Source organism: Homarus americanus, unplaced genomic scaffold (assembly GCF_018991925.1).
Source record: "Homarus americanus isolate GMGI-L3 unplaced genomic scaffold, GMGI_Hamer_2.0 scaffold13628, whole genome shotgun sequence".
Taxonomy (NCBI): domain Eukaryota; kingdom Metazoa; phylum Arthropoda; class Malacostraca; order Decapoda; family Nephropidae; genus Homarus; species Homarus americanus.
In genome coordinates, this window is record NW_024728956.1 from 327,501 (window position 1) to 346,438 (window position 18,938).

At 42.6% G+C, this 18,938-nt stretch overlaps 2 protein-coding genes across 2 annotated transcripts in view; one reads left to right on the forward strand and one right to left on the reverse strand.

Moving 5' to 3' along the window:
* Positions 1–1,492, reverse strand: part of LOC121866267 — a 10,418-nt gene extending 8,926 nt beyond the window's left edge. Inside the window, exon 1 of the mRNA XM_042365888.1 lies at positions 1,481–1,492. Coding sequence (XP_042221822.1) covers positions 1,481–1,492 — 12 coding nt within the window. The remainder of the gene's footprint in view (positions 1–1,480) is intronic.
* A 1-nt stretch (position 1,493) lies between these two features.
* The window catches only part of LOC121866268 (C3 and PZP-like alpha-2-macroglobulin domain-containing protein 8), a 76,607-nt gene continuing 59,162 nt past the window's right edge, over positions 1,494–18,938 (forward strand). The window contains exons 1-2 of the mRNA XM_042365889.1: positions 1,494–1,624; positions 7,536–7,716. Coding sequence (XP_042221823.1) covers positions 1,494–1,624; positions 7,536–7,716 — 312 coding nt within the window. The remainder of the gene's footprint in view (positions 1,625–7,535; positions 7,717–18,938) is intronic.

Genomic DNA, 18,938 nt, shown 5'->3' on the forward strand with positions numbered 1-18,938 from the left:
AATTATAGTACACGCCTTCAAGACATGAAGGAAAACGGAGATACAAGGTATTAAAGAAAACGGAGATACTAGACATTAAAGAAAACGGGAATAAAAAGACATCAAAGAAAACTGTTCGTCAGAGAGGGAAGATGTTGTTTAATAATATGGGCGTTTGTCTCAGTGAAGAGTCTTTGCCACAGTGTACAGTGACAGGTGTACAGGAACAGGTGTACAGTAACAGGTGTACAGGAATAGGTGTACAGGAACAGGTGTACAGGAACAGGTGTACAGTAACAGGTGTACAGGAACAGGTGTACAGTAACACATGTACAATGACAGGTGTACAGTAACAGATATACAGTAACAGGTGTATAATAACAAGTGTAGAGTCACAGGTGTACAGTCAGGTATAGAATATTATCCCACATCTGTTTAAGTTGCTTGAGACAGTCTGCAGTGTAGGGTGTGTGAAGAAGTACTTAAGTGTACTTGTAAACTCTTTTGTAGTTAAGTGGGGAAGGTAGATTACTTCATACGGCTTAAGTGAACCAATTCAACACATCCGTACAGCTTAAGTGAGACAATAAAGCGTCGTCTTACAGCTTAAATGAGACCGGTACTTCCTACCAGCTTAAGTGAATCAGATTGATGCCTTCATACAGCTTAAGTGAGATAATAAAGCGTCGTCACACAGCTTAAATGAGACCGGTGTTTCCTCCCAGCTTAAGAGAGTCAGATAGATGCCTTCCCACAGCTTAAGTGAGATAATAAAGCGTCGTCTTACAGCTTAAGTGAAACAGTCAAATGCTTCCTTAAAGCTTCAGTGAACTTATTGTAGGCAAAGCTTAATGTTCCAAATTTTGGCAGCAGCTGTAGCTATAGCATTCTGGGTAACAGGGCGGGGCAAGGCTGGGTGGAGCGGGGCAGCATGGGGCGGGGCAAGGCTGGGTGGAGCGGGGCAGCATGGGGAGGGGCAACGTGGGGTGGAGCGGGGCAGCATGGGGCAGGGCAACGTGGGGTGGAGCGGGGTAGGATGAGGTGGGGCATTTGAGGTCGTTTTGATGGTCACCACAAAAACAGAATTAGTCTTTACTGACACAATTGGTGTAGTGTCAGGTTACCACGGTATCTCTCTCTTGTTATTCTTTTGTTGTTTTCGTGAGTTCAGGCACTTCATCTTCTCCTACCCCACCCCCTGCCGCCTTCCCACGGTGATGACGGGCACCTCACACACACACACACACACACACACACACACACACACACAAGGACCTAACCTAACCCTAATCCTAACCTAACCTTCGGGTGAGTATTGCCACACCACCACATCCGTCTCTCTTAAGGCTCAGATAATTAAACTTAAGTTGTCCTAATTGTACACCATCTACGTGTGTGTGTGTGTGTGTGTGTGTGTGTGTGTGTGTGTGTGTGTTACTGTTTGGTGTAGTGAATATGAGTAAGGCTTATATTGTTCAGGCTTATGGAGTAAGTCTCTCACATCCATTAGCATGATGGCCAGTCCGGTCACTGCTGGGATGAAACACAAAGTGACCCACCAATCCGTGTCGTCCGTGGTCCGTAGAACCTTCCTGTCGTCCGTGGTCCGTAGTGAGGCCTTCCTGTCGTCCGTGGTCCTGTGTCCGTAAGTTCTTCCTGTCGTCCGTGGTCCGTAGTGAAGCCTTTCTGTCCGTGGTCCGGGGTGAAGCCTTCCTGTCGTCCGTGGTCCGTAGTGAGGCCTTCCTGTCGCCCGTGGTCCGTAGGTGAGGCCTTCCTGTCGTCCGTGGTCCGTAGTGAAGCCTTCCTGTCGTCCGTGTCCGTAGTGAAGCCTTCCTGTGTCCGTGGTCCGTAGTGAAGCCTTCCTGTGTCCGTGGTCCGTAGTGAAGCCAGCATATGCAAATGAGGCGTGAATATGTCCGTGTTGAAGCTTGAAATTACACAACGCTTCTCTCTCTGTTTATACGTATTTAAATTCTCTCTCTATTTGTGTCCATGCATTTGCGTGTGTACGTATGTGTGTGTGTATGTGTGTTAATGTACATGTGTGTGTGTACGAGCATGTACCGTACACATCAGCTGGATATCATAGTTACCCGCAAAAAGAAAACAGACAGACAGACAGACAGACAGACAGACAGATAAAAACCAGAGACACAAATGACCCTCTAGCACGGAGGTTCGAGAGACAGGTGACACTAATTTGACGTTATTAGAACCAGCCGGAAGTAACTACCTGTGTGTGTGTTTGTTTGTTTGTTTGTGTGTTTGTGTTCTTTATGTCTGTGTTTGTTTATTCGCTGTGTTTTCGTCTTTTATCTGTGTGTTTGTTTGTTGATGACCTGGTACTGGCTATTACAATTAGTAATTAACCTGTAAAACATTACCTTGTGTGTTAAACGTAATTAGAAAGGTCAGTAATTAAGGTCAGTAATTAAAGTCAGTAATTAATATCATTAGTTAGAGAATTATGTTGATTTTATTAGCTAATTAACTGAATCACCTGATGAGTAGACATCCTAACGATACTTTGAGGTTAGGTCAGGTCAGGTCAGGTCAGGTTATATCACCTGAAAATTACACTCCCCAGCTTATTTCACCTGAAGATTAACCACTTAATGTTAACTAAACCTAACCTAACCTCTCCTCGTTATGCCTCATCCAATCATCATCTTCCATCACTCTCCCCTCCACCACACTCTTCCCTCAATCACTCAATCCTAACTACCGTCCCAGGCTTTCCAATCGGGATAACAAGCTGTAACTAATTATTGGAAAGTACAGTCCCCTTCACTAGTGCGTTTACAGGGGCTCGTCATATACCCTAGGTACAGTCCCCTTCACTAGTGCATCTACAGGCACTCATCATATAGCCTAGGTACAGTCCCCTTCACTTGTGCGTTTACAGGGGCTCGTCATATAGCCTAGGTACAGTCCCCTTCACTAGTGCGTTTGCAGGCTCGTCATAGGCCTAGGCACAGTCCCTTCACTTGTGCGTTTACAGGCCTTCCGTCATATAGCCTAGGTACAGTCCCCTCACTAGTGCGTCACAGGCTCGTCATATAGCCTAGGTACAGTCCCCTTCACAGTGCGTTTACAGGGCTCATCAAATACCCTAGGTACAGTCCCCTTCACTAGTGCATTTACAGGGGCTCGTCATATAGCCTAGGTACAGTCCCCTTCACTAGTGCGTTTACAGGGGCTCGTCACATAGCCTAGGTACAGCCCCCTTCACTTGTGTGTTTACAGGGGCTCGTCATATAAACATTCCACAAATTATTACATTGAAATATTTGTTTTAATTTGATTCCATAACATGTTTACTATTGTGAGTTTCCTTCTGTCGAATGTCAACAAACACAGGACTGCCACACTGTACAAAACCTGACGAGCCCCTGTAAACGCACTAGTGAAGGAGACTGTATGTCGCGTGTTTGATGGCTTGACCTAGACACCGCCCTCAGAAAGTTACACACACATGAATACATTTTAAATCACCTGAATGTTTCTTTCAATTTTTTTTTTACACATTTTCACATTTTTTCATTAGAATATTTTTATATTTTGTGGTTTTTGTCAGCCTTTTGAGACCTAAAGTTGTTGTACGAGTTAGTGAAAGTTTATATTCATTTGTGGCTGAAAATAAGTATGTTTTTTATTTTTATTTTTATTTGTGATGCTTATTCAGGCTATTTTTATTCATAATGTTATTCACTCTTATATTAATGTACAGGAATGGTATTAGATGGTATTGACTCATAGGTCGTTTGGATTTACTTTATATTATGATTTCCTGGGCAGAATTTTCTTAGCTGATGTGGGTTCTCTTTTGCCCCCCCTCCCCCACACACACAGCACCTGTACAACACACACACACACACACACACACACACACACACACACACACACACACACACACACGGTACACCTTACTTAGAGACAACGTGAGTTAGCGTCAGTGTTAACTTAATTACACCTGATGTATAACAGTTTGGTGCAAGTCGACGCATAGTGTTGGGGTCTTACTCCTGCTGCCTGGGGGGTGATGGCTATCTGGTGGGCAAACGGTGTACTTATTATAGTTTCAGATCACAAAGATTAGCCCACCCCATCTAACTTATTTCAACCTGATGATTGAACACCCTAATGCTATATAGGTGGTTTGGTTAGGTTAGGTTAGAGACCCGTGTGTGTGTCTGATCTTGAAGCCAGAGGTGGATGTAACAACCCCGAGAGAGAGAGAGAGAGAGAGAGAGAGAGAGAGAGAGAGAGAGAGAGAGAGAGAGAGTAAACAAACACAGCTCACACCAACGGGCCTTCCTGTGTGGGGAGGAAAATAATGATTTACTAATGGTGCTCCTGTTGTTGTTGTTGTTGTTGTTCTGGGCGACACACACACACACAAACACAGAGGAAGAGAAGAGTGTTGTGTCACAGCTTTGTGTTGCGGTGAGCTGCTGGTCTTCTGGCGGCTGATAAATTGATGGAGTAAGAGGGAAGAATGTTGAACTTTTGCCACTGTGTGGTGTGGTGTGGTGTGGTCTGGTGTTGTGTTGTGTTGTGTGGTGTTGTGTGGCGTGGTGTGGTGTTGTGTGGTGTGGTGTGGTGTAGTGTGTGTTGTGGTGTGGTGTGTGTGTGTGTGGTGTGGTGTGTGTGTGGTGTGGTGTGGTGTAGTGTGTGTGTGGTGTGTGTGGTGTGTGTGTTGTGTGGTGTGTGTGTGGTGTGGTGTGGTGTAGTGTGTTGTGTTGTGTGGTGTGGTGTGGCGTGGTGTGGTGTAGTGTGTTGTGTGGTGGTGTGGTGTGTAGTGTGTTGTGTGGTGTGGGTGTGGTGTGGTGTCGTGTGGCGTGGTGTGGTGTGGTGTTGTGTGGTGTGGTGTTGTGTGGTCTGGTGTTGTGTTGTGTGGTGTCGTGTGGTGTGGTGTCGTGTGGCGTGGTGTGGTGTGGTGTTGTGTGGTCTGGTGTTGTGTGGTCTGGTGTTGTGTTGTGTTGTGTGGTGTCGTGTGGCGTGGTGTGGTGTGGTGTTGTGTGGTCTGGTGTTGTGTTGTGTTGTGGTGTCGTGGCGTGGTGTGGTGTTGTGTGGTGTGGTGTGGTGTGGTGTTGTGTGGTGTAGTGTTGTGTGGTGTGGTGTGGTGTGGCGGTGGTGTCGTGTGGTGTGGTGTTGTGTGGTCTGGTGTTGTGTTGTGTGGTGTTGTGTGGTGTGGTGTTGTGTTGTGTGGTGTGGTGTTGTGTGGTGTGGTGTGGTGTTGTGTGGTAACTTGTTCCACTCGTCCACTACTCTATTTCCAAACCAATGTTTACGTATTTCGCGCCTAAATCTGAATTTGTTTAATTTAAAACTATTGTTACGAGTTTGCATGGGAAAAAATGAAATGAAAAAAAAATAAAACGACAAAAAAGAAGAAAAACACGAAAAAACGAACAACAACAATAACAACAACAACATCACCACCACCAACAACAACAACAAACAAACAACACCTCGCTAGACACACACTTTTAAGGTTAACCCAGACAGACAGACACACAAGAAGGTCAATCACTTTACATCGAGAGAAGACTTAGAATTGAAGGTTAGCTCTCGTGTGACGCTAAACGGGAGGGGTTAGCTGACTAATTTAGATTTAGGCACGAAATTGGTAAACACTGGTTTGGAAACAGAGTAGTGGATGAATGGAACAAGTTACCAAATATCATCATTAACTCGAATACACTGGATAGCTTCAAACATAGGTTGGATGCTTATACGAGCAATAGGGGTTGGGTGTAAATGGGACTGCCCAGTATGGGCCAATAGGCCCGCTGCAGTTTCCTCCAGTCTTATGTTCTTATGTAACTCTCGACAGGAGCTGCCATGCACAGGCCAACCGGCCTATTGCAGACTCCTTATTTTCTTATGTTCTTATGTTTAACAAAAGCTTTCATTACTAAAAGGAGAAGGAACATAAATTGAACATACAAATTATTATAGTTTACAGTTGATGGCCGGGCTGGTCTCTTGCCATACTGTGTGAGGTCATGTAGACCACGTGGTGTAGTAACTCGTCCATAGATGTTGACATGAAGGACCTCGCGTGGTGATGGAGACATCAGATGGTGTGGTGTTCACGTGGTTCAGTAACTCGTCCATAAGTGTTGATATGAAGGACCTCACGTGGTCATGGGGACACCGGGTGGTGTGGGGTGGTGTCCCAGTACCTCACTCTCTGATGGGTGGTGTTGCGTTATCTCGTAGTCAGGTGTAGAGCCGACCCTCGGTTGTTCCCACGGTGGAGGATTAATACCGCCTGGTTCTTATCTCACTGGTGGGTCACTTCTCTCACTGGTACTGTCTCGTGCTGAATTTACTTGCTTAAACACTGTTCATCACTGTTCAACAGTGGTCCCACTTTTTTCTGAAACGAAATTGTCACTTTTGATTATGTTTATATCCCGGTGGTGAGGATGGGTCGCGGAGATGGGACTTGGGGAATGGGCCGACATGGCCAAGGGGGGCCGCTGTATGTATGTATGTATGTATGTATGTATGTATGTATGTATATATGTGTGTGTGTGTGTGTATATATGTGTGTATGCATGTATGTATGTATGTATGTATGTACCATCCATACACCAAATGAACAATTAAGCTCCACCAATTATATCATTACACAAAATAACAGCCTCATCATTAGCTAGTATCCAGTCATGGCCTTAATTAACATAAACTAATGACCTTTTTACCTGTTATTACGACCATCTGCCTTCAATAAATACCCCCCCCCCATATTGTGTTTAAAAAGTCCCCCCCTCCCTCCATCCCCTCCGCCAGCACGAACATTCAGTAGTGCCCGGCGAATCTTTTCACTCTGCGATGCTGATGTGAAACTTGGGTCTAGCGATTATATTTGTGTGAACTTTCAATGTTTTTTTGTAGTACATCTGTTTGACATCTGTTCTTTATGACATCTGTTTAACACCTGTTCTTTATGGCACCTGTTTAACACCTGTTCTTTATGACATTTGTTTAACACCTGTTCTTCATGACACCTGCTTAACGCCTGTTCTTTATGACATCAGTATAACACCTGTTCTTCATGACACCTGTTTTCTATGACACCTGCTTAACGCTTGTTCTTTATGACATCTGTTTAACTCCTTTTCTTAATGACATCTGTTTGTATTACTCTCCAATGTCACAACTAAGGTTATTGATGTACTACAGATGTCATTGCTGCACTACAGATGTTTAATAGTGTACTACAGATGTTTATAATGTACTATAGATGATTATTGATGTACTGCATATGTTATTAATGTACTACAGATGTTGAGAGATGTTTATTAATGTACTACAAATGTTGACAGATGTTTATTAAAGTACTACAGTTGTTGACAGATGTTTATTAATGTACTACAGATGTTTATAATGTACTACAGATGTTTATAATGTACTACAGATGTTGATAGTGTACTATAGATGTTGACAGATGTTGATTAGTATACCACAGATGTTGATTAATGTACTACAGATATTGACAGATGTTGACAGTGTACTACAGGTGTTTATTATCTACCTTACAGGACGTACTTGGTGGTGACTCCGAAGTTGGTGAGAGCCGGGCAGGTGTACAGGTTGGTTGTTAATATCCTGGAGCCATCACCCCCCCTGGTCGTACACGCCACCATCTTCCGTGACAACATCGAACTGGCTGCCGTGGCTCATGAATGTGACAACGAAACACCGCAAATCCTGGAGCTTATGGTGAGTGAATGTACTCTAGATTCTTCTTCAGTGTGTTATGATGTATGGTAGTGAAGGTACAGGGATCCTAGAGTGATTTTTTGTTCTTATGGTGGAAGTACTGTAGTTTTTTCACTCTGGGTTGATTGAATTGTTAAGTGTTGGTTTTGTTTCATTGTTTTATTGTTAAGTGTTGTTTTTTTATTGTTTTATTGTTAAGTGTTGGTTTTGTTTCATTGTACGTGATCTGAGGTCTCGGAGAGTTTTTGTCTGTTTTGTGATTTTTGGTAAAGGGATTTTTTTTCCGATTTTTTTTTTTGTATGTGTTGATAAGAATTTGAATGTTTTATTATATTTTCTAAAGGTTTCGTAATGTTTTCCTAATTTTATGTAAGTTCATTTAAGTTATCGTAAATTGTAGTGAGTTTTTGTACAATTTTTGGAATTTCATTTTTTTAATTTTGTGTAAGTTTTCTTCAGTTTTCGCAAATTTTTCGTAAGTTTTCGTAAATTTTGTGTAAGATATCGAGTTTTCTTAATTTAATTTTTTTAGGTTTTGTAAATTTCATACAAGTGTTATCGTAAGGTTTCGTAAGTTTTCGTAAATATCTTGTAAGTTTTATCAAGTTTTCATCAATTTTCATAAGTTCCATATAAGTTTTATCGGTTTTTCGTAAGTTTTCGTAAATATCTCGTCCGTGTGATCAAGTTTTCATACATTATCGTAAGTTATCGTCAATATCATAGGTGTTTGTACGTTTCATTGGGGTCCTCGATATGTTAAATGCAGTTCTTATCCCCTAACCTTCCAGCGAGTAATATTTATGAAGGAGTACTGCTTGTGGGCTTACCTGACCTCATATGCAAAGTGAAGTTCTTATTTTAGCTGCGGCTCTAAAGGAGAACGAGCCGAGGTGTGGTTTACAGAGCTACGAGGCGTGGCTTAGAGAGCTACGAGGCGTGGTTTACAGAGCTTCAAGTCGATTGCTTACAAAGCTACGAGGCGTGGCTTACAGAGCTACGAGGCGTGGTTTACAGAGCTACGAGCCGTGGCTTACAGAGCTACGAGGCGTGGTTTACAGAGCTACGAGGCGTGGTTTATAAGAGCTACGGGGCTTGTTTTACAGAATTCAGAGTCGATGGCTTACAGAGCTACGAGGCGTGGTTTAGAGAGCTACGAGGCGTGGTTTACAGAGCTTCGAGTCGTGGTTTACAGAGATGCGAGGCGTGGTTTACAGAGCTTAGAGACGATGTCTTACAGAGCTACGAGGCGTGGTTTACAGAGGTGTGAGGCGTGGTTTACAGAGCTTAGAGTCAATGGCTTATAGAGCTGCGATATGATGCCGAGTACTTACCAACAGTGTCTAACAGAGCCCAGACATACCCAGTACCTACCAACAGTGTCTAACAGAGCCCAGACATACCCAGTACCTACCAGCAGTGTCTAACAGAGCCCAGACATATCCAGTACTTAACAACAGTGTCTAACAGAGCCCAGACATATCCAGTACTTACCAACAGTGTCTAACAGAGAACAGACCGACTGGCCGACCCGCTAGGATGCTGAAAAATAGTGAGGTGGTTAAAGTAATTATTATTGTAGATTGTATTATTGTAGATTGTCTCTCTCTCTCTGTCTGTCTGTCTGTCTGTCTCTATTAATTGGTCCCAGTCTTAATAGCCTTCCCTCGTAATAGCACCTCAGACTAGCCAAACTAGCTAAGTGTTCCAATATTCTCCTGAGCTCTAATAGCTTGCAACAGTAATAGCTATGTCAAGTTTGAATGTTTGGTGCTGTGTGTGTGTGTGTGTGTGTGTGTGTGTGTGTGTGTGTGTGTGTGTGTGTGTGTGTGTGTGTGTGTGTGTGTGTTCAATAGCATTTATTTCCTCAACTGTATATGCAGATGCTATTTAGGTGCTATTTATTTATAATTGGATAGACACTAGGAAGGTTGATGATGGTGGATAATGATAATGACGATGACGATGACCCGGAATAACATACTGGTAGTTAGTGACGACAACTGTTTACTTCATCGTCACACACGCTCTTTATTCTGTTACCAACGATCACTTGTAACAGTGAGTTTGTACCGTTAACAGGGAGTTTGTACCATTAACAGTGAGTTTGTATAGTTAACAGTGAGTTTGTATCGTTAACAGTGAGTTTGTACCGTTAACAGGGAGTTTGTACCGTTAACAGAGTTTGTACCGTTAACAGATTTTGTACCATTAACAGTGAGTTTGTACCATTAACAGTGAGTTTGTACCGTTAACAGTGAGTTTGTACCATTAACAGTGATTTTGTACCGTTAACAGAGAACTTGTACAGTTAACAGTGAATGCTACTGTTATAATTTTGTTGAAAATGACGTCATAGAAGCGTCAGGGTGTTATGGTGTTGTGTTGTGATATGATGCGATGTGGTGTGTTGTTATGGTGTAATGTTGTGTTACTACGTTACTACTCTTGTGTTACTACCAGGAAAAACTGCCCCCCCTCACACTCAACACATCTCCTACTACAAGCCAAGAAATATAGTGTTTCTTATGTCACTTCCATGTTAGGAATTTCTGGGAAACTATATTGGATAATGTTGTGTTTCTGCCAAATTTCACGAGGACAGCCCGAGCCGTCCAGGGGAGAGCTGCTAAAATTTAATGGTCATTGTTAGTGCCTACTTTAACCCATGTTGGTGGTCATGGGGGGTGAGGGGGGTCAGGTGGGGGTGGGGAAGAGGGGTGTGGGGGGGACGTGGGGTGAGGTGGGTTGGGAGGTCAGTACCAGTGAGTGTAAGAGGGGTCCTTGAACAAACACTTCACCTACTCTCATTTTAATATTTTGTTTTTCCTCCAAGATTCAACTATAGTAATCTTGTAAATAAAACAGTGATTAATATTGTCTTATATATCATGGTAAACAACGTAAACAGAGCGAGTGTATAAACAATAGTAAACAATGAGTCGACTCCAGTGAGAAGACCATTAAAATTTAATATCCTTTTAAGAACTTTCTCAGGAAGTCTGACCATCTTCCACACACACACACACACACACACGCACACTCACACACACACACACACACACACACACACACACACACACACACACACACACACACACACACACACACACACACACACACACACACACACACACACACACACACATTTAGACTTCAATTTCACACACACACACACACACACACACACACACACACACACACACACACACACACACACGACTAACATCATTATCCAACATTTAATTAAACAATGTGAAAATGTTAAATGTCTTAATTACATTCACATTCTTGACTCATCTGAATGAATGTGTCGCCAATTAATATCTGGTCGACTAAATTGTATTATGGTAATGCGTGTGCGATTAAGAGGAGGAGGGGGGGGAGCGGACGCGGTTGAGTGGATACAGTGCTCGCTCGCTATCTTAAGGTTCACTGGTTCGAACCGTGCAGGCATTCCCGGTTCAGTCAGCTGTGTTGGTAACTTAGCAGATGGGGGAAGTGACTACAGTTGACTGCACTGTTCCTCTACTGGAAGAATTACGTATATAATATATATAGTCTTATATCCACGCTGTCCCACACTACCAATAGAACCCACTTCGGATATGTAAAAAATTAGAACATCCCGGTTAATCCACGATCTAAAGTCATAAATATCCCATAGCTAGTGAATAGAATGTGATCTATTTACGGTGATGTGCCATTTAAATGTCGTCAGTATTTGGGTCGAGCTGTGTACCGGAGTGTGAGAGGGAGAGACCCGGCCACATATCTCTATTAAAGAAAACCAACATAAACATACGATCATTATAGAAAACGGTCCTTCAATGGGTGCATTTTTGCCGGGTACTGATCTGTATAAAGCCTTGTATAATAAGCCATAAAACTGTTGAAATAGGTGAGTCGGGGGTGAAATTACTGTAAACTGGAATATGTAATTTGGGATAACATAACCATGCATGTTTTAGTCGCCATAGTAAACATTTCTATTTTCTGTGTGTGTGTGTGTGTGTGTTGGGGACCTGGATGTTAATCGATTTGCGGATCGTGTTCCGGGGTAATGGTTAGCCAGTGCAGTTGGCGAGTTGTCCGGTCTTCTCGGACTATTCCTTGACACTGAGTCATGCAACTCGTTAACTTAGGGTGTGGTTGTTGTGTTGGCGACAGCTTCTACACCTTAAACAAATTCACGCCTAAGTGGCCCTTGGGCCGGCCATCCTCGATTTCGAGTGGCTTCCAGTATTATGTGTGTGTGTGTGTGTAATAAATAATAATAATAATAATAATAAACGGTTTATTAATAGAGTTGCTGAAAATATACAAACTTACATGTGATTCAGACATAATAATATACGTTCAATACATTTACAGGGCTGTACAGTACATAAATCAGGAGCTGTTTATTATTTTAACAATAGATGGGATGGTGCTATTCTTATATCTATCAGTGCGGGCTCTTATGGGCTGAATTTTGTTGTAGTGGCGGACTGTGCGAGGTGGGCGGGGGACTGCCGGTGGCAGGAGGTGGTGATGACGAGGATGGTGCAGCAGTCCACTGGCAAACCTTGCTAGTGCTTGGTGGTGAAGGTCACTGAGGGATAGCATTTCCAGGGTGGACAGAGTGTTGTTGTAGCGTTGTGTGTGTGTGTGTCTCCTAGGAGCTGTTGTGTCGTCCATTGGTTACGTTAGGATAGGGAGTCAAGATAGGTAGTCACGATAGGCAATCAAGGTAGAGAATGAAGGTAGAGAATCATGGTAGAGATTCAAGGTAGGAAGTCAAGGTAGATAGGGAATCAGCCTCCCGTCCCTTAGGTTAGTTAAGTCAAAAGTAAAAGTTTAAGAAAGTAGATTATCCTTCCCTGGGGTCTGTGAGACGGCTGAAGGAGGGGAGCTGTGAGACGGCTGAAGGAGGGGGCTGTGAGACGGCTGAAGGAGGGGGGCTGTGAGACGGCTGAAGAGACGGCTGGGGTCGGTGAGACGGCTGAAGGAGGGGGCTGTGAGACGGCTGAAGGAGGGGGCTGTGAGACGGTGCTGAAGGAGTGAGGGCTGAGACAGCGGCTTGAAGGAGGGGCTGAGACGGCTGAAGGAGGGGGCTGTGCTGAAGGAGAGACGGCTGAAGGAGGGGCTGTGAGACTGCTGAAGGAGGGGGGCTGTGAGACGGCTGAAGGAGGGACTGTGAGACTGCTGAAGGAGGGGCTGTGACACGGCTGAAGGAAGGGGCAGAGACGGCTGAAGGACGGGGCTGTGAGACGGTGGATGGGGCTGTGAGGCGGCTGAAGGAAGGGGCTGTGAGATGGCTGAAGGAAGGGGGCTGTGAGACGGCTGAGGGAGGGGTTGTGAGACGGCTGAAGGGACTATGAGATGGCTGAAGGAGCTATGGAGATGGCTGAAGGGGCTATAAGACGGCTGAGACGGCTGAAGGGGCTGTGAGATGGCTGAAGGAGGGGGCTGTAAGACTTAACATACTCAACATACTTAACACACTCTTCATACACTCAACATACTCAACATACTTAACACACCCTTCATATACTCAACATACTCAACATACTTAACACGATCTTCATACACTCAACACACTCTTCATACACTCAACACGCTCTTCATACACTCAACACACTCTTCATACACTCAACACGCTCTTAACACTCTCCCCACACACTCAAAACACTCTCCACACACTCTCCACACACACTTAACACACTCTCAACATACTCAACACACTCTCCACACACTTAACACACTCTCAACACACTCTCCACACACTCAACACACACTCCATCACATTTAACACACTCTCAACACACTCTCAACACACTCTCCACACACTTAACACTCTCAACACACACTCAACACACACTCAACACACTCTCCACACACTCTCCACACACACTCAACACACACTTAACACACTCCTGATATTTTTCGTATTTAAGAGGGTAGGAAATACTCACTTTGTTCTGTACATTTAATTTAGAGCTGAAAAAATGAGGCAGCAAGTTAAACAAGGAATTGCTCATGCATGTCGTGTATCTGTGTGTGGGGAACTGGGGCGGTAATGGGAGAGAGAGAGAGAGAGAGAGAGAGAGAGCAGAAACAGAGGTGGGTCAGTTCTGGATGCTGAGGGACCTGCTGGGTAGTCAGGACATCCACATCAGTGTTTCGGTTGAGCAGTGAATGGTAGTGCTCTTTCCATCACTGAAGGAGGCCTTAGTCGTCTTTAATTATGGAGTTATCGTCGGATGAGAGGAGGGGGCTGCGCCACGAGTGATTGGCCCATAAATTGTTTAAATGGAATTGAAAAATAAGGGCATCTTGTGCTGATCTGCAAGTTTTTATGTTTCACATGCTTTAGATTGTGAAGTTCCCGCTCGGCTGCCACTTTCTTCTTACGGAAGGTATCAGCTTTGGTCCGAGACTGAGGGTTGTTCTGCCAGTCAGTTAAAGCAGCACGTTTATCATATAGAAATAAACGTTGTACAGGTGTGATCAAAAGTCTCCGTACACCTGTAATAATCAAGGAATATAGTTATATAACCCTTGTTATACCTACGTTGTTATAAACTTTTTTCCCCACTCTGTAGCTGTTAATGTTTGGGTCTTTGCCTGAGGGGGGAAGGAGGGTAGGAATGGGAGGTGAGGGTTGGAGAGAGGGGTGGGGGAGGTGAGGGAAGGGGGGAGGTAAGAAGGAGGGGAGGGGAGTGGTTCATTTGCATACAACTACAAGAGAAAAGTTAAAGGTAACATTACTTTTCTCTCGTGCGAATGTTTCAATGTACAGTAGTCCGGCCCCCGCAAAATGTATCACTCGATTTTCCGTCGCTACAATTTGAAACACTAAACGAAATCCTTTGATATAATCTTCAGTGTATCATTTTATGTTAGGTTAGGTCGAGTAACATTAGTCGGAAAGTCTCGAACCGCTGACCCCGTGTACGTGCTAGAATTCACAGACATATTGACGACCATTTTAATAACAATATATCACGTACACGGAAGAGTCCACGGACATTTGATAACTGATATGACAACAGTTGTGATAACATGAACAGATTATGACAATTATTTAACTGGTAATAAATCGAGGTTGTTTATTTTGCTGGTTGTAAATTGTTATGTTGTTATTAAGGAAAACAATGTAGGTATTTATGATGATTTACAACAGGTTATTAAGGCATTGTAATAACATGTTGTCTATTTTAACAGTTGTGATGTTGACATTTATAGGGATAATTAACTTGATGATTTGTTCACCTGAAGATTAACCCCCAGCTTATTTCATCGGATTATTAACGTAATGCTAAACTAACCTAACCAAACTTAACTTAACCATCAGGTAACGATAGTGTAAGAACATAAGAATGGAGGAAACTGCAGCGGGCCTATTGGTCCATACTGGGCAGTCCCGTTTACACCCAGCCCCTATCGCTCATATATCCATCCAACCTATACCTGTTTCCAAACCAATGTTTACCTATTTCACGCCTAAATCTAAATTTATCTAATTTAAAAACCAATGTTAAGAGTTCGCTCCTGGTTGGATAGTTTGACTACCTTTGTTAGCCCTGACTTCCATTTATACACCTCTATCATGTCGCCCCTCACTCTACGTCTCTCGAGGGAGTGCAAATTAAGATGCTTTAACCTGTCTCTGTACTCAAGGTTCCTAATGCCCGGGATTAGTCTTTTCATTCTCCTCTGAATTCTTTCTAGGGATTCTCTATCCATTCTGTAGTACGGTGACCAGAACTGTACTGTGTAATCCAAGTGAGGTCTCACAAGCGCAAGATATAGTTTTAGGATGACCTCGCTAGTCTTGTAACTAACAATCCTTTATTTGAACCCAAGTACTTTATTAGCCTTGTTTCGTGCAAATACACATTGTTTACATGGCTTAAGTTTCCTACTGATCATTACTCCTAAATCTTTCTCACATTCGGATTTCTCTCAAACTTCGTTGTTCCTCTGATATCTGGTTGTCGTTTTGCATCTCCTAGACTAAGTACTTTACATTTGTCCACATTGAATTCCATTTGACATTTTTCAGACCATTCGAACATTTTTTCTAGGTCTTCCTGTAGTTTTGCGGAGTCATCGTCAGATTTAATTACTAGTCGTATTTTAATGTCATCAGCAAATTTACTTATGTTGCTATCGACGTCGATATCTTTGTCGTTTATATACATAATAAATTATAATGGTCCAAGTACTGGGCCTTGAGGTACTCCACCAGTGACGTTACTCCAATCGAATTTAGTGCCGCTAATGCTCACTCACTGTTTCCTGTCCTGTAATCACGCCCTAATCCATTTTAGAATATGTCCTCCAATGCCATGAGCCTCCACTTTCCTTATTAGTCTTTCGTGGGGGGACTCTGTCGAAGGTTTTGATAAAGTCGAGATATACCACATCATAGTCGTCCACTGATTCGAAAACATCTGAAAATAATGCAAATAGATTAGTTAGACTTGAACTCCCGCTTGTGAAGCCTTGTTGGGAATCATTGATCAACTTGTGCTTCTCCAGGTGATTTCGAATAGAATTGAAATTACTGCTTCCAGTAATTTGCCTACAATTGATGTTTAACTGATTGGACGGTCGTTTGAAGATAGTGATCTATCCCCCTTCTTGAAAATCGGAGTTACATTCGCTATCCTCCAGGATTCTGGTACTACACCCGTTTTTAAGGAAATGTTAAAAAATTTGCAAATGGCATACTAAGCTCTTCCTCACATTCCTTTAATAATCTGGCAAATATCTCATTGGGGCCTGGTGACTTATTAGGTATTAACTTGTCTATTTGCTTACTAACATCGTTACTAGTCACTACCATCTCGCTTAATATATTTTCTTCACTATCTCTGTATAGAGTCTGTGCCTCGGGTATCATGTTTAAATTTTCTGTGGTGAAAACTGTTGAAAAATATATATTCAGATTATTGCTCATTTCTCCGACGTTACCAGTTAGCTCGCCAGTATCCGACTGTATTGGTCCAATCTTTTCTCGTGTTTTAGTTTGATACATTTGAAAGAATCCCTTGGGGTTTGCCTTCGCCTCCCTTGCTACCTTCAGTTCATTATTCCTCTTTGCTTTTCTTATCTCGGTCTTAGGCCCAAATGCAAGATCAGCCGTGGTGTACACCATGCCATGGTATCCCGGCGGTCGTAATACAATGGAGTGAAAATTTTGTGATTATTCAAGATGGGCCATGGTGGTACCCGACTTGGAGGTTGGTATGCTTGCACCCTGAAAACGTTGTCAGTGGCACGAAACGTTTGCTCTTGCTACACGATTTACGAGCATAAAAAACTTGAATCCCAAGCTAAGGTGCACCTCATTTTCCTATTTTCTTGGATTATAAGCCAATTCTGGGAATAAAATACGATTATTTACAGTGAATATAGGTAAATAAAACCTGTGACAACCATAAAAACGTAGGAATTGAGTGTAATATTTGTTCCTTTCTTCTTTATCCTTATTAAATCTAACAATAAAGTTATAAGTTTTTCATGAACTTGGGGTTGGGTGAGTGTAATAAAGAGAACTATTGCCTGTTCTGTGGAAATAATTATTTTGATAGTGCTGGACAGTTATTAATTGCGCTCATTACGAAAATTGGGTCGATATTAATTCTGATAAAGGACGTCCTTCACCATCCCAGAGGAAGCTGTTCTCACCACTCTTCAAATAGACCATTTACGACTTTTTTTTAGTTTAATTTGATTTCAATACATTTCTACACATAAATTAGTTTTAATAATTATCTTAAAGGCTTACCTTTTATAAGGCAAACAGAGTATTGGGTTTTATATCTAGAAGTGTAAGTAACAAGCGTGCAGAGGTCTTATTGCAACTATATCTTGCGCTAGTCAGGCCGCACCTCGATTATGCGCTTCAGTTCTGGTGCCCTTATTATAGAATGGATATAAATTCACTAGAGTCGGTGCAGCGAAGAATGACAAAAATGATTCCGGGACTTAGAAACCTTCCATATCAAGATAGGTTAAAGTTAAAGAAACTTAACTTGCATTCCCTAGAAAGACGAAGAGTGCGGGGAGATATGATAGAAGTATTTAAGTGGGTGAAAGGAATCAATAAAGGTGATATAGATAAAGTTCTTATAATATCCGAGCAGGATAGGACTCGGAGCAACGGATTCAAGTTGGATAAGTTTAGGTTTAGGAGGGAGATAGGAAGAAACTGGTTCACAAATAGGGTGGTGGACGAGTGGAACAAGCTTAGCAACTTTGTAGTAAGTGCTGGAACTCTGGAAAGTTTCAAAAGGAGGCTAGATAGATTCATGGATGATAGAGAGTGGTAGTAACTCTCGACAGGAGCTGCCATGCACAGGCCAGCCGGCCTATTGCAGACTCCTTATTTTCTTATGTTCTTATGGTTAGGCGAATTTGGAGGATATAAACGGCGATGAGACAAGTAGAGGCTGGCGGCATTTTTCGTACACAAACATGGACCGCTTTTAAAAAGAACAATACAATTCTGCATGTGCTATTCTATATGGATTATATCGTATAAAAAATATTATTCCTTTGCAGATTTATACATTTTATGTCCATCCAAATAAATTTTCTTTCTTTTGGTTTTGAAAATAGTTCCCTCGTAGTGATCATCGGACGGGGGGGGGTACGAGTACCACGAAATTTCCCCATGTTCCAATAACGAATCGTACATATTTTTCTTTTTTTTTAGCCAAAAACGCTTCTTGCATAACAACCATGGTATACACCACGGCTGATCTTGCATTTTGGGCCTTAACCCTACCAGCCAATACCTTATGATAATCTCGGAGGTAAACTTCACCACGATTTATTCTCCTACCTATAGCCTTCCTTTGTCCAATAATATTCTTTAAATAATTATTTATCCATTTGGGGGTCATTGTTGTTTTCTGTATGGTATGTTCTGCCTTTGTGCATTAAGTAACTCATTATTTAAATTGTTGTGGAACTCGTCAACCTCAAATCTCGTGATCAGGTCATCCTCAGCCGTCATATTTTGTGAAGTTATCATTGTCAGGTCTCCAGGTAAAGTGAGGTTCGCTCTCTGTGGGTACATTGTGTGGGGTCACCTCACGTGAGGTCATGTAATTCACCCCCAAGCGTGTTACCCCTTCTCTCAGCTGCCTCTTCAAACTATCAAAGTTTGCCCTTCTGAAATCTGGGACTTTAATGGAATTTTTCTTGCAGCTGCCATTAAATTC